Here is a 14,550-nt window from a genome sequence, read left to right on the forward strand (position 1 = left end):
TACTTGGGGAGGAAAGCACGTTTTATTAATTTTAGGAAGAAGAACATTTTCGTAGAGTGATAACAATCAAGGCCACAATCACAGACGTTCCCAGCAGAGCAGCAATCACTATGGCACCGATAGCCCCAGGACCCAGAGACTCTGCAGATGAGATGAAAGAAAGAAGAGCACTTGGATTGGCATATTCAGCAAACAATGCAATAGTAAATTAATTAAAAATGAGATACACTCAAAGGCCAATATAATTATTTTGGTAGATTATGCCTAAAACCACAGCTGCAGGAGGAGAATAAAGCTCCAGGCTGGTATGTTGCATTCCCAGTCCTGGGTCACCACCAGGTGATCCTTGTTAGAGCTAAAAAGCTAAGCAACTGCTGTCCTGGATAGGGAATTATTGCTCCCTCTGTAAAGGATGCCCATGATACATATTAAAGAGTGTGATCATATGGTTATGTCCTTTTGATCCCCTCTGCAGACAACCCTGATCAACATGGGAAGGCCAATACTTTAAAAATGATCAGGACTTCCGGTTTGAAGGGCTTTGGTGACAGACGAATCCGCGATCGTGCACGGTTTCTGCCTGGGCTCGCCGGCTGGTTTCGGGGCTAAGCCACCCTGTAGAGGTGGTGAAGAGGGGGGAGACCGCCAGCAGGGTCGAGGAGAGCTGCATCTCTCCTCCTCAGCTGGCCATTACTCCCTTTCCCGAAGGCAGTAGGAGCGGTGGTCAGAAATGGCCATCTCAAAGAAGAACTCAACCGGAAAAGAACGTGCAGGGGGAAGATAAGAAGTGAAAGTTTTGGCTGACTGGGCTAAGTTGAAAAAGGAACAACTAAGGTACCCTGGAATTTAAATTTTACAAGAAATAACATCGCTCCCAAAGAAGAGTCGGAAGCAGCGAAAGAAAGTGAAAAGGGAAAGGTTTGGCTTTTTTTTTCTTTCTTCTCTCTCCTTCCTTATATTGACAACTAAGAGACCTAAATAAGAAATTGGAAAAATCCACTTTGGCATCAATAGGCAATTAAGCTGAAAATATAACTAAATGCCAAAGAGACAATAAAATTTCTGGACATTAAAAACTTTCTTCTATAAGCAGGAAGGGAGAGAGAAAGAATAAGGGCAGGATCTGGAAGAGGGAGGAGACTGCCTGGACTTTAAAAGAATCTAAAGTAAAATTTCAATAAAGACTTCTAAAAGATACATTTTAACTGAAACTTTGCAACTAAATAGTAACCCCAGGAAGAGAAAGTGGGAAAAAAAGAAACAGCTTGCGTGTATTTGGATTACCTGGTGACTTTTGGATTTTTGGTTATTATATTTGAATGATTAAAATCAATCGGGTGGTTGTTTAAAAATTTCTACAATGGCATCACTTTTGGATGAATTGAAAATGGAACTTAAAAAGTACAAAGAAGATGCACAAGAAGGGAAGGGTTCTTTTGGCTTCGTTTTTCAATTCCTAGAAATGGAGGTCTGGAACTATGAGAAACAACAAGAAAAGACTACAAAACAAGAAGACAGGGACAAAGAAGAAGTCATCTTTAATGAACAAGTAACTCTATGTGGGGAAGAAAAAGGAAAGGGGGGAAAGAGGATGGAGAATTTAAGACTTAAAAAAACAACCAAAGAAAAGAAAAATAATTCAAAAAATAAGTATAATACTGGAAAGCAACAGAAAAGGGGAATACAGAAGAGGGAAATAGAGGTAGAGAGACAAGGGGGTAAAAGGGGGAGAGACAAGAAGAGAGGGAAGAAGGAAAGGAAAAGAAGTAACAAGGGTCCGGAGCAAGATATAAAGAAACAGCACCTATTTAGAGATAATGGGTGAAAATTTAACTGAAAAAGGGATTCTGTAAAGTTACATAAGATTGTATTGTTATATTTGTAATAGAAATAACTTTAGAAAATTGGAAACAACATATTAGAATGAGGGATAAAATAGTTAGTGTAATTTAGTGAAATGTTTGTGAATAAAGTAAATGAAATAAAATAAATGAGAAAATTGAATTAGGAAGGAACGGGAACATTTTAATTAGTCAATGTTTTATATAAGTGAAGGGGGGGGGAATTAACTATGGAAAGTTTATAATTGTTCTCATAGAAGTATGATATTTAATTGAAAAGTAACGTGAAAAACATTAAGACCTTAATGAATATCAATATTAATGATAGAATTGAATTGGAATGGAATGTTGTTTTAATTATATACATTTATAATTTTTTCTTTTTTTTTCTTTTTAAGAATACTGTGTGTAGTTTAAGAATGTACCAAGCAGAATCCAAATGGAAGTTATGTATTATATTGAGTGTTATAACTTTAGGGGAAAGATATAAAGGCGTCATACTCCAATCAGTAACTACAGGAGAAATTTTGTTTAATGAGAAAAGATAATAGACAATTGAAACAGGACAGACAAAAAATATAAATATAATGATTTGAATTGAGATGAAATAAATATAATAAAATTGAGGAAATTAAAAGAGGGGAGAAGCCATGTAGAAAATGTAAAATTGTAATAAGATATGGAATAGAATATAAAAATGAGCATGAACCTGAATTTGTGTCTGTACGAAGAAATGTAACCCGGGATTATGCTGCTTTCAAAAAAGATGTTTTATTTGTATTTCTTTTCTTTTTGTGAAAACTCAAATAAAATTTACAAAAAAAAAAGAAAAGAATGATTGATCAGTAGGAAAATGGAGTGGGGAATTTTCCTGCAGACTTTTTGGGGGATTTTCCCAAGGTCTCTGGTCCGCGGAATTTAGAATTATGAGGTTGGTGGTCCCTGAGGTCCAAAAAGTTGGCTACCCCTGTTCTAAGATATCAGGTGCACATTTGCCATAAGCAGTACTCCTTGCTGATGGGAAGGACTCACAACCAATCAGTTTGGGTACCCCCTGAACAGACTTCCACTAGCACAACTAAAGTCCAGCTTTACCTCAGGTTGGGTCCCATTGTTCTATGCAAGCTAGGATATCTCAAGACTGGTTGCAAATGAACATATTGCTTCCTGCATTCCATCAATTAAAAGTTACATGCAATTTGCTTCTAGTACAGAAATGCCTGGAAACAGTTTTCTCCCCTTAACTCACTCCCTTAAACCAGGGGTCCCCAACCTCCAGCCTTGGACTGGCACTGGTCTGCAGCATGCCAGAAACTGGGCCGTGCAAACAAGTGAAGCCACATCCATGCGATGCAGGCAGCACACAAAACCATGCCCCCCTCCGCTCTGCAGAAAAACCTCTCTCCATGGAGCCGATCCCTGATACCCCAAAGGTTGGGGGCCACTGCCTTAAACCATTGTAAACTTAATTGTAATAGAGGAACAAAAATGATCCTAAAAGATCCCATTGGATTGATATAGCCAGCCAGGCCTCTTTATGTATAGTAGCCAACCAGTGGAAAAGAAAAGTGCTATATTATATTCAGGACCCACTCGAAAATAACACATGGTTTCATTCTTTCCTTGATGGGCACGTAGCCCGGGAGGGGGGGGTGTCTGTAAGTTCTGCCACCCTTCATTAGAAGGCCTGACAAGATGTCACTAGGACCCTCCCAATAATCAGCCTCACTGCCAAGGACGGATACCATTGTCATTCTCCAGCTGGTGGAAATGGGTTGTGTCCTCCAGTTCATAATCAGATGTGTATGATGGGAATCCTGTAGAATCTGAGAAGCGGGCAGGAGAGGTGGTTTCTAAAGCTCCTCCGCCTGATGGAAGCTCTGGTGGATCATTCCACAATGTTGGGATAGGTCCTTGTGAATATTCTGCTGGGGAAAACAAAACAAACAAACAAATCATTTAGTCTTTTGGCTAAAAGCTGTGCTAAAAAGTGCCGGTACAGCTGAGCATTAATAAGCAGACAAACTAAGTTTTTCTGAATTTCTCCAAGGGAATAAGGTCTTCTCTAAAAGAACATTTTCTTAAGGTAAAATGTCTCCTTTAGCAGCCTTAGTAGCACAGCTACAGAAAAAGGCCCATGGGAGGACTCTGCTCAGGAGGCTTTCACTGGGTTAAAAAAACAAACACAAAAAAAAGCCGGAAAATTTGCTCTGCCAGTCAGTCTTAAGCCACAATCAGTAGTGCTGTACCTCAAAAACATCTTCCAACACCAACTGCTGCAAAAAATAGAGAGCACTGCCCCCTGCTGGTTAGAAAGGCTGTAAGCAACTCAGGAGCTGGTGTGCAAATGATTTTTTTTTTCATAGGCAAGAAGGCGAAGAGAGATTTGAAGGGGACAACGTGGCTGATGCTCAAGTCTGCTTGAAATGGATTTTTGAACAATCCAATTATATTTTCTAGAATTTGTATGTCCTTTAAATTTCCATATCTTTTGGTTTTAAATCTTAATTTTTTTATCACATGTGGACTATTTCAGGAGATTAGAATTAGCAAACAAATAGATTTGTTTTTAACAATCAAATAGTAATCTATGTAATAAATAATACCTTGCAACTTTATAAAATAAATATTTGTTAACTGGAAAGCAATAATAAAAAATCTTCTTTAAAATGGGAAGGATGAATTTCTTAACCTTTTCAGGGATCAGCGGAATGAGACCAAATTCCAGGTTTTCCTCTTTGATTCATCTTGGTATCTTGGTTTGCCCAAGCAGAGGAGGAGTGAATTCTGGTCATTATTCTGTTTTGCCTGCACAAGCCCCCCCCCCCCCCCCCCACCCGGTCCCCCCACCCCCAATGTAGACTTTCTCAACTTTGCTTGTCAGCCTCAGAAGGCATGCAACCAGAGTAGTTTTTAAAATCCACAGCTACATTTAGTTAAAATTTTAGATAGCATGTGGAAGACAACTAAGGATATATAAACTGGAAACTATCAAATGTATATGTGAGATTAGATTGAGGCATCTGATTCAAACTATTTTGAAAATATCTTCCCCATCCCAACAAACAAAGGCCAATAAAAATAGGCATGATATTAAAGAAATACTTTTCATTTTTTTTGTGAGCACATGCTGTAATTAATAGCAAATTTGAGCATAATTCTTATAATGGGATAATTAAGAACACCTAAACAGGGGCTTGTAAACTGAAATGTTAAAACAAGTACATATAAAAACTAAAAAATATTGTGGCTCTGGGTATGTATCATTTGTTGCCAGAGTTTGTCAGCTTTTCAGACAGTTTGCTGACTATCCTCCCGAGGTGGCTTATCTGAGTTTCTAAGAAAACACATCAAATAGCCACATAAGGTTTTGCACAGCTTCATTATATGTGTTAACTGATTACATGACGTACACATGGTAGGAAAAATGCATATTTCTACTTACAAATGATATGGACATATATGCTGGAAAAAGGTATTTTAAGTAACAATTGCACTGGAAAAACAGGGAAATAGAGCTCTGTGGAGAGGCAGAATAAATGGGCAAAATGCCATTTGCAGCATTGAACACTTCTGGGAATAATATAAATATATTATAGTGACTTTCAACTGGTCCTCACACTAATGAGCATTGCAGCATCCCTGTGATCATGTGATCAAAATTCAGATGGTTAGCAACTGAAATGTGGTCATTAGCTGGGGACTACTTTTATTTTGAGGCTAAAAACGTTGTTTTTATTGTCATTTGCACCAAAAAGACAAAAGGCAATGCTTGTATTAGCCCTTCCTGCTGGGAACTGAAATCAAACATTTTGGAGGGTATCAGGCTGGGCACAGTTGGCAACATTTTCAGGAATGGCCATTGTAGATAACAACTTCAATCTCAGTTCAGGCATCTGCAGCGGGAATTAATTTTCACTGCAGGATTTCTGTACACAAACCCTTAATGACCTGCAGTGTTTCTTTATTGGCTGTGCTAATCATGTCTGGTCTATGCCATCTTGGAGAACTCAAATGAAACCAAAGAGAGTGTGACACAAATTTCTAATAACATGTCCAGTTCTTGTTCAATGCTGCTTCAATTCTCCAAAGAACTTAAGAAATCTGATGTATCTCCATGAAAAAGGTCATGGAGCTTTGTCCCCATAGCTTTTGATTTGCTATATTAGATATATTTCATTTGATTTGATTTGCCCTCTGAAAGCCTCTGTTTGCTGATAATGTACAGTTTGAAAAAGCTCATTAGAAAAAAAAATGCAAAGGAAAACCAGCTGGCCCACAGAGATGGCAAGCACCGAGTACAGTGGTGCGCTTAATGAAACATCTACCCTTACATTCTCTCCCCCTCTTTGCAATGGAAGCTTGCCTTTGATACAGCAGTTCGACTGCCAATCAAGGCAGGTGACAAACTGCTGGACTAAGGAAGACTGGGGGCAGAGTCTCCTCCCCCTTTGCAATTATGAGGTGAGGTTCTAAGAAAATTACATTTTCTTTGATGCTGCAATTCATGTCCATCCCCCCCCAAGCTTCCCTGGAGAAAGTGAAAAGCCATTTGTGTTTATATATGGGTAGGCCCAGAAGGCAGGAATCAAAGCTCGTTTTGTTAGACAGCTTGAAACAGAGGCCCTAGCAAGAACTGGAGACATTCTACAGGGCCCTGTTGAAGCAGTGGAAATATCACACCCAGCTGTAAACTGGAACCACCTTTCAGTTTATCATATAACAAAACCTGTGTAAAAATAAGGCCTGGACCAAAGGACTGCAGGAGTAGCCAAGGAACATCAACAGAGCAGGAACACAGCCTCGATTTGTGGGGGTGTGGGTGCACATTTATATAGATAAACCAATCCTTCCATAGGGTTACATTAGTCGATCAATAGAATTGCACCAAACAAGAGGGAAGGAAGGAAGGAAGGAAGGAAGGAAGGAAGGAAGGAAGGAAGGAAGGAAGGAAGGAAGGAAGGAAGGAAGGAAGGAAGGACCGACCAAATCATTGTCCTATTCTTTTAGGACTTGCTTAACATGATACTAAAACACAATCCACTTTCAGTTGTTATGATATAAAAGTTCTCTAGCAAAAAGTCTACTTTGATAGTACAAGTAATTGTTGGGAAAGAAGATTCCCTCTCTGAAAGCCACCATGGCTATACTTCAATCTATCCTAGCAAGATGGCCGATATGCAGGACTTTGCTCTGGCCAGCCTGAATTTACATAGATATATGGACATGCCAAAAAGATCTCTTTAAAATTATACAGCCCTTCTAGTTACCTAGTCACTGGAGTAGGTATGATGGTCAAGAAGGACTTGTTTCTCTATGTCACTACCAATGAATGGCCACTTGGAGGTGGTGTGAAGGAATTGTGGCCTTGTGTTTTGAAAGAACCTATTTTCTGCAGTGTATCAAGCTTCATTGTTGATGTATTTTAGACATATTTTAAAAAAGCTACCTTATGTTGGTCTTCCCATGCCTCAGTCAATAACTCCACCAGCAATTCTATTCTAATGAACGTTTTTCATTTCATTTTGTTTCGCTTTGCAATTTTTATATCTTATACATGGCTTAGGGGTTTCCTCTTATGTTTAAGGGCAAATCCAGTCATGTAATTGTAAAAATGATAAAATTGTTATAATCTCCAGCCCTCAACTCCCCCCTCCCCCCAATATTTTAGGGCAGGCAATTCCTTTTGCATCAGCACCTCATAAGTGTATTTGCTTAAATAATGAAGAGCAGACCAGAACAACTTCATAGGTGAAAAGGCCTAACTATGCTGATGCATGCAACATGAAGCACAAATTATAACTATGTTTTTCCAGATGACAGTTTGTTTCTATATTGTGCGCCAATGATCGTAATTGGAGAGAGAGATAGAAGTGAGGAAATTCTTCCTCTGCTGCTTAATAAAGATGCATTCTATTACTTTCTTACTTAGGAATAAGCTTAATGGAATTCACATTGAAATTCACACGTAAGATTGCATTAGGTGAATAATTTAGCTAAACATTTCATACAAAAGCTTGCTCTCGAGAATGGTTTTACTGAGTAGGGGCAATGGGGGTGGAGGGTGGGGGGTGTTTGTGGTTGGAAGGTCAGCCCATTGAGTAATATGTTTCTTACTAAATTTAGAGTTACTGTATATATACACTGGCCTAGGAATATATCCCAGTCCATCTAGTAAGACTCATAAGTAATGTGCTGACAGTTTTTTTTTTCAACTGTTCTTGCGAACTTCTAAGCAAACAAACAAGGGTGAATTGAATAACTGTCCTTATTATCTGCTCCACCCACCACTTAATCAAAATTGATATACGGTCCTTGAAATATTTGTAGAATTGGATGATAAAAGCTACACTTCAAAGTGCAAACTTTAAAGAAATGTAAGAAACCATCATTTGGATGCCTTGTTTGATTAAACCAGTTTGGTGTACTGATTAAAGCAGCTGGATTAGAAACTGGAAGGCTATGAGTTCTACTCCTGATTCAGGCACAACTGGGTGACCTTGTGATATTTTTCCCTCTCAGTCCCCAGGAGGAGGGAGGGGCAAAAGTGTTTTTGAAAATTTTGCCAAGAACAACGGCATGGATTTGTCCAGGCATTTACCAAGAGTCGATAATGACTGGAAGGCAGACAAAAAACATGAAACAAAACGCAGCCCTAATAGATCATCTTATTAGAATCTGAGGGAGACAATCCTGTCCTGGAAGAAAAGACAGGAGCAAAACAATTTTGTTGGGCTATGCAGAGCACCTGGAAACCAACAGGTCCCTTCCGAGGTTGAAATATTGGCAGCTATGAAATCTTATGATATGGAATTGGTCATCTCCATCCCACTAAAATTTCTGATATAGGATTGTCTCCTTATTTGAGCGTTAGGCAGGAATTTGACATAACCAAAATAGCAATACTGTTTTAATGCAGAGTGTTTTGAATTATTTTTAGCTTTCTTCAGCTTTACCGATATAGGAAAAAAGTGGCTATGGTAGTTAGGAAAAAGGATCTATTGGTTTTGAAAAAAATAGGTCTGCTGAATTTAAATATACAATATATACAAATATACAAAAAGTGAACTTTTGCTCAGGTCACAACAGGAGTTGGGATTGTGTCTTCTCGGAATCAAGAACAGAACTCTCTACACACATTAAGCTCACTTATTTTCAAGCAGCACTAAGCCTGTTTACTTCAAGCTAGCCTTTATTAGCCGAAAGAAAATGGATAATACAACTATTATTTTATTATTTGCTTCCTCTTTATAAGCTTGTGACTGAGCAAGGAAAAAACCCGCACGGACACTTGACTCAACTGCTTCCATGTTTCCTTTGGGGCTAACTGGAGTATCTTCTTACTCAGCTTGGATGACTCTGATTTTGAAAGCTGAGCAATCGACAGAGAAAATCAGGGACCAAAATGCTCTTGGAAACTAACAGTGGGTTGTCTGGATCCTGGTAGCCATCATGGGCATGTGGCCAGTGTGTGGATGAATGAAACCCTTCTTCGGAGGCACAAGGGAAGACTGTGGTGCAGTTCTGAGTCCTGGGTCAGCAGAGCTGAACGTTAAACAAAACTTGTTTACAAGAAGTCTCTCTATAATGACCATCTAGGCATACCACCATGCTGGCCCTACCCTTTTCATCATTCTGTTTGAGCTCGGCAGCATTCCCCCTTGCCCCACACAACCAAGCTGGAAAAAATCATTTGAAAAAAAAAACATCAAAACACAATGGGCAAAAAGTCATCTCCATAATGCATACTATATAGGTAGTCCTCAACTTACAACCACAGTTGAACCCAAAATTTATGTTGCTGAGAAATTTGTTGAGTTTTGCTCCATTTTACAACTTTTCTTGCCAGATTTGTTAAGTGAATCACTGCAGTTCTTAAATTAGTAACATAGTTAAGTGAATCTGGTTTCCCGTTTGACTTTGCTTGTCAGAAGGTTACCAAAGGGGATAACATGAGTCTGGGACACTGCAACCATATAAATGTGAGTCAGTTGTCAAGCATCTGAATTTAAATCACGTGACCATGGGGATGCTGCAATGGTCATAAGTGTGAAAATGGTAATAAGTCACTTTTTTCAGGGCCATTGTAACTTTAAACGGTCACTAAATGAACTGTTGTAAGTAAAGGACTATCTGTATAACCTAATCAAACTGATCATTGCTACTGATCATTGTTCAGAACTCCCTGCAAATGTGCACTAGGTTGTAAGCTTCAGTTACAAGTGCACATGAATTGAAATTAGTTAAAAACAAGCCAGTTGGTAAATGCATGCTAATTATATTACTATATTCAAATGCTGCATGAACAAAATAAAACAGAAAAACTAGACACGTTAATTTATTCCCTTACAAATATTTTCCATTTGGCTGTGGAATTTTGTATGCAGTATTAAAACCAACAGCATGCAGGAAAAATTGTAGAGCAGATCATAAAGCGATCAGCATAAGTATCTTGAAAACAATGCAGTTGCTTGCCAGAAGTTAACCCAGATTTATAAAAAGCAACACTTGCCAGATTAGCTTGATCTGTTTTTTCTTAGATAATTTTAAGATCCATTATGCATATTTCAGCATACAATTTCACACAAAAAATACCTTTGATTACAAATTTCCAACTCCTGGTTTATCTTGATTGGGTTTAGAAGCTAAGAAAGGACTTATACTTGGTCAAAAGACCACCAATAAATATAAAGGTTGTCAGCTAGTTAAAAAGCATCCTGAATGAAGGCAATGACAAGTGATGCCCATATTGTTGCAAAAAAAATTCATGATTATTTTCCTCTAGCGGGAGTTGAGAGTGAATCAACGTGACTTTTCTTTAACAGAAACAAATTTTCTTCTTGAGTGTCTTTTAAATTTTATTACATCAAAAGTAAACCATCCTCATTCATTTTTTCTTCTTCTGCTGGTGTTCAGTTTTAGAAACTGTCTGGGTAAGTCCCTGCAGTTTTCTTGGCAAGGTTTTTCAGAAGTGATTAACCATTGCCTCCTTCCAAAGGCTGAGAAAAAATGACTGGCCCAAATTATGCAACGTTTATGTCTAAAATAGTTTATGTCTAAAATGGGACTAAATTCAGTCTCATGGTTTCTAGGTCAATGCCTTAACTACTACTGGCACGCATTTATTATCATATCATTATCAAATATTTAAGAAACATTTTGCAAACAAGTTTGTTTTGTTTTAAATAATGTCATAACTTTACAGAAATGAGTTTTTTGTGTAATTTCTTATGTGAAAAGCAGAGATTAATCTTCTTTGATGTTTAATAGGAAACTATCCAACTTTTAAGAGTTCTAAAAATAGCAAGACAAATGTACAATGCTGAATAAAAAACTGAAAAGCTTAACATTTGCCAAGTTTTGAATCCAAATGAGAGAAAAAAAGATACATCATTTAATATATATTTATTATGATATTCTGAAACCTCTTCCACTTCCATATTCTTCTCCCACTTGTACTTGTAATCAAAATAACATTTATTTTCAGAAATATCTGCACAGCGTAAATTTTTTTCACTGGACGGAGAACCTTGAAATCAAAGTCTGCATCAAAATTCTTCTCTAGTACACAAGAAGGGGCAAGTGACTATGGGTCAGTGGTACAATGCATATTCTTTTATTTGAAGATTCCAGGTGTGATTCCCACCAAATAATCCAAGTAAAGAAATCTCAAACATCAGTGCAAGAATGTATTTTTTGTCTGAAATCTCTGAGAACTACGTACTTCAAATGGGAGAGAAACAAGGGAGAGTGAGTACTAAAAGAAAGCCCATTATTTCTCTGAACATGAGTATTCATTTTGCTTGGAGGAATATTGTATGTATCCTCAATGCTTTCAGCAGTTGTATTGGTTCATGGTTAAGATCTGAATGTATATTCTATTCTGCATTTATTTTCCAGGAGGGGGACATGCACACACTGCCATACTAACACTTTTTATAGTAATATCTGTTCCTATAAATTTTTATAATACTGAATCTCACTGATATTTGAATAATTTCATAATACTACGCAAATTGGAGAAATTAACCCATCCACAAATCAGTTCTGCAATCTATTATTCAAACTAAACATCCTGTAATATATCTGCTATCATAAATTCATAATTCATTCTGCTAACCATGTGGAGATAAAACTTCCCAGAATGTCACAGAAACTTACATGTGGCTCATACAATTTTTTTACGTTTCAGCAAACGCTATCACACTCATCTTCACACATACAGAATTAAAAACTTCCATTAAAATGGAATAATTCCCAGTTTAAAATTAAACCATGTCCCGTGTTTATGACTTTTTCTGAACACACTCAAGTTAACTGTATCAATAAAGATTTAAGTTCCACCCTCATTTAAGAATTATGTTCCAGATGACCAAACTGAAACTAATTACAACCTTACTGTCATAAACATGTAAATTTTAATCTCATCCAAGTTTTTATAATTATAACATATTAATTATCCATATATTGCCTGTATAGAAAAGAAATTCAGAATTCTAAGAATGCACAGGGAAAGGGAAAGGGGAAAATGCTATTTGAATTATAATGTTGGCCACAAAGAAATTCAACTTACCAGTTTTTACAAGAGAGAGCAGGACTCCAGACAGTGTCAGTAGGATGAAGTGAAATGTCTTGGTATGGGGCATTGCCTCTCCAAAAAGTGAGATGCTTCTGGGAATGCTCAAACTCTCTAAATTCTTAATTAGGAATCAATTTTCTGAAGCTAAATCAAAACCTTGTCCAGTCAGTTCTCAAATCTCTACATATGTAGAAATAGACATAAGCAGAATGGCAAATACTCTACAGCCTCATTTATGTATGCAGTCTGGCTGATTAACTGATTTAAGCCAGAAGGCAGTTCCACCTTCTAACAATTTTGTCTTATTTCTCCACCCCCAAGTTCTACAGTTGGCCCTTGGAAACTCAATCCTGCCCCAACAGAGCAAGGCATACATTAATTGGCAGTTAACTGCAAAACCCCAAAGGCTGCACTAGGCTTCCAATAACTGGACTACATATTTTAAGTTTAGGATAGCAGTGAATAACCCTATTCATTAGACAGTTCTATACTTAAAATAGGCATGTGTTTGCATAGGGTGAGAGTGCAAAACAGAAGGATGCCAATCACATAATGTTTAAAGTAACAGATGTTAGAAGTTTCTGAATTCAACGTTATCTAACAATTCTTGATTGAGTTTAAAATATATCCCAGGTATCAGATCCATGTTTATTAACCATTCTCTGATTTAAATTCTGGACATTTTGCGATTCCTGTTTGCTAAGGGATGACCAAATTTCTTTAACCTGAAAGAATCATATACATGATGAGGGATAGTTGAATTTTCCAGAAATGTTCAATGCCTTGAAAAGCCTGAATCCTTACATTCAAATATATATCAGAAAGTATTTTTAAATAAATTAGAGGTAGAAGTCAAATTTTCATTAGGAAGAAAATCGCTCTAGCATACTTATTTACATGAGCACTTAGAAAATCGGCTAAAATCAGTTAGGCACTTGAAATTATTTGCAGCAATTTTACATTCAAACTGCAATGAATGACTTTTGTTTAGGTCAATTTACTGGGAAAAGTATGCATTGTTCAAATAACTTAGTTTCATCATGGTGTGCTTTTATTTTTGATAGAAGTGTGAAAAAATATTTTAAGGACCCATCCTTGATCTAACTTCAGTTTATAGGATTCAGTTTTGAAAAGTGGATTGTTGTAAATTGTTATACGGAGGCACAATGGCAGTTTTTAAATAAATGTTTCATTTTCTATTTATTCCTATTAAAGACCAATGATTTTGTTTTATAAGAGTTCCATTTGAGTTTTTCTAGGCATTTTACTTATATTATTAAATATATTACAATTAAATTTCTTTCCCTTGCAAATTGTGTATATCAGCCCCAGTTCAATAGCCAAAATACTATACTGAATTACCTTCAAATGAAGTTAAATTAGTTCTTGTTGAATCATAATTTATATCAGTATGCATATAAAAGCTTGGTAATTTTGCAAGGAAAAACTTCACTGTGTTCCTGTAGTCAGTCTGAAATTCAAGGCTAAGATACTTTCTGCCACTTGGGTCACTCAAACTGTTTTGATTCAAATTATTTGCATGTGAAACTGCAACTTTTCCATTTCATATGTAAAACTACTGTTTCAAGCATTTTGGAAGTGCTTTGGATTTGAAACACTTCCAAAATCCTCAAAACAGTCTGTTTTGAACTCACAAAGTTTCAGTCAAAAATTTTCCACATCTCTAACTGCCATATTTGTTCCCCTGGCAAATACTCCCTTTTATTCACACCTGACTTTTTAACTGGAAAAATGTGAAAAAAAATGTTTCTTATTACTTGGCACCACAGAGATAGACAACAGTTGGCCTAGCATAGGCTGCCACTACTGTATGTTCGTTTGGTGAACTGATATTTAAAAAGGTAATATATAAACTCATTTGGTATATTGGCACAAAGTGGCTTATAAAATAAAAAAATCTAAAGAAATAAACAGTAGCAGCAAAAATCATAGCACATCCTACAATACCATCATCTGAACATCTATGATCTGGAGCATTATTCCTTTTTCCAGCAAGATAATACTTCTGAAATGAGTTGCATTAAAACTAGTTAAATGACCCAGCACCATTGAACATTGTAAATTGAAATACTACTTAACAATTGTATCATACTTCCCAGGATTATTATT

The 14,550-nt window shown here is 36.9% G+C and overlaps 1 protein-coding gene across 2 annotated transcripts; it reads right to left on the reverse strand.

Moving 5' to 3' along the window:
* SNORC (secondary ossification center associated regulator of chondrocyte maturation) lies at positions 1-14,550 on the reverse strand. 2 transcript variants are annotated; one of them, XM_087964828.1, is made up of 3 exons: positions 12,415-14,550; positions 3,587-3,766; positions 1-141 (listed from the first exon to the last, which is right to left on the reverse strand). In XM_087964828.1, the coding sequence occupies exons 1-3, from the start codon at positions 12,485-12,487 to the stop codon at positions 32-34; spliced, it is 363 nt and encodes a 120-aa protein (XP_087820954.1). In that variant the 5' UTR covers positions 12,488-14,550; the 3' UTR covers positions 1-31. The 2 variants fall into 2 exon arrangements, with proteins under 2 accessions (XP_087820954.1, XP_026540642.1); XM_026684857.2 differs by having other exon boundaries at positions 3,587-3,769.

This window comes from Notechis scutatus, chromosome 4 (assembly GCF_049901735.1).
Source record: "Notechis scutatus isolate UNSWTSFEM ecotype Mainland chromosome 4, rNotScu1.2, whole genome shotgun sequence".
Taxonomy (NCBI): domain Eukaryota; kingdom Metazoa; phylum Chordata; class Lepidosauria; order Squamata; family Elapidae; genus Notechis; species Notechis scutatus.

Coding starts and splice junctions, on each gene's coding strand:
- SNORC (XM_026684857.2), bottom strand. CDS start 12,487: ATGCCCCATACCAAGACATTTCACTTCATCCTACTGACACTGTCTGGA. Junction 3,770..12,414: donor GCTCTCTCTTGTAAAAACTG/GTAAGTTGAATT, acceptor TGTTTTCCCCAG/CAGAATATTCACAAGGACCT. Junction 142..3,586: donor CCAGCTGGAGAATGACAATG/GTATCCGTCCTT, acceptor TCTCATCTGCAG/AGTCTCTGGGTCCTGGGGCT.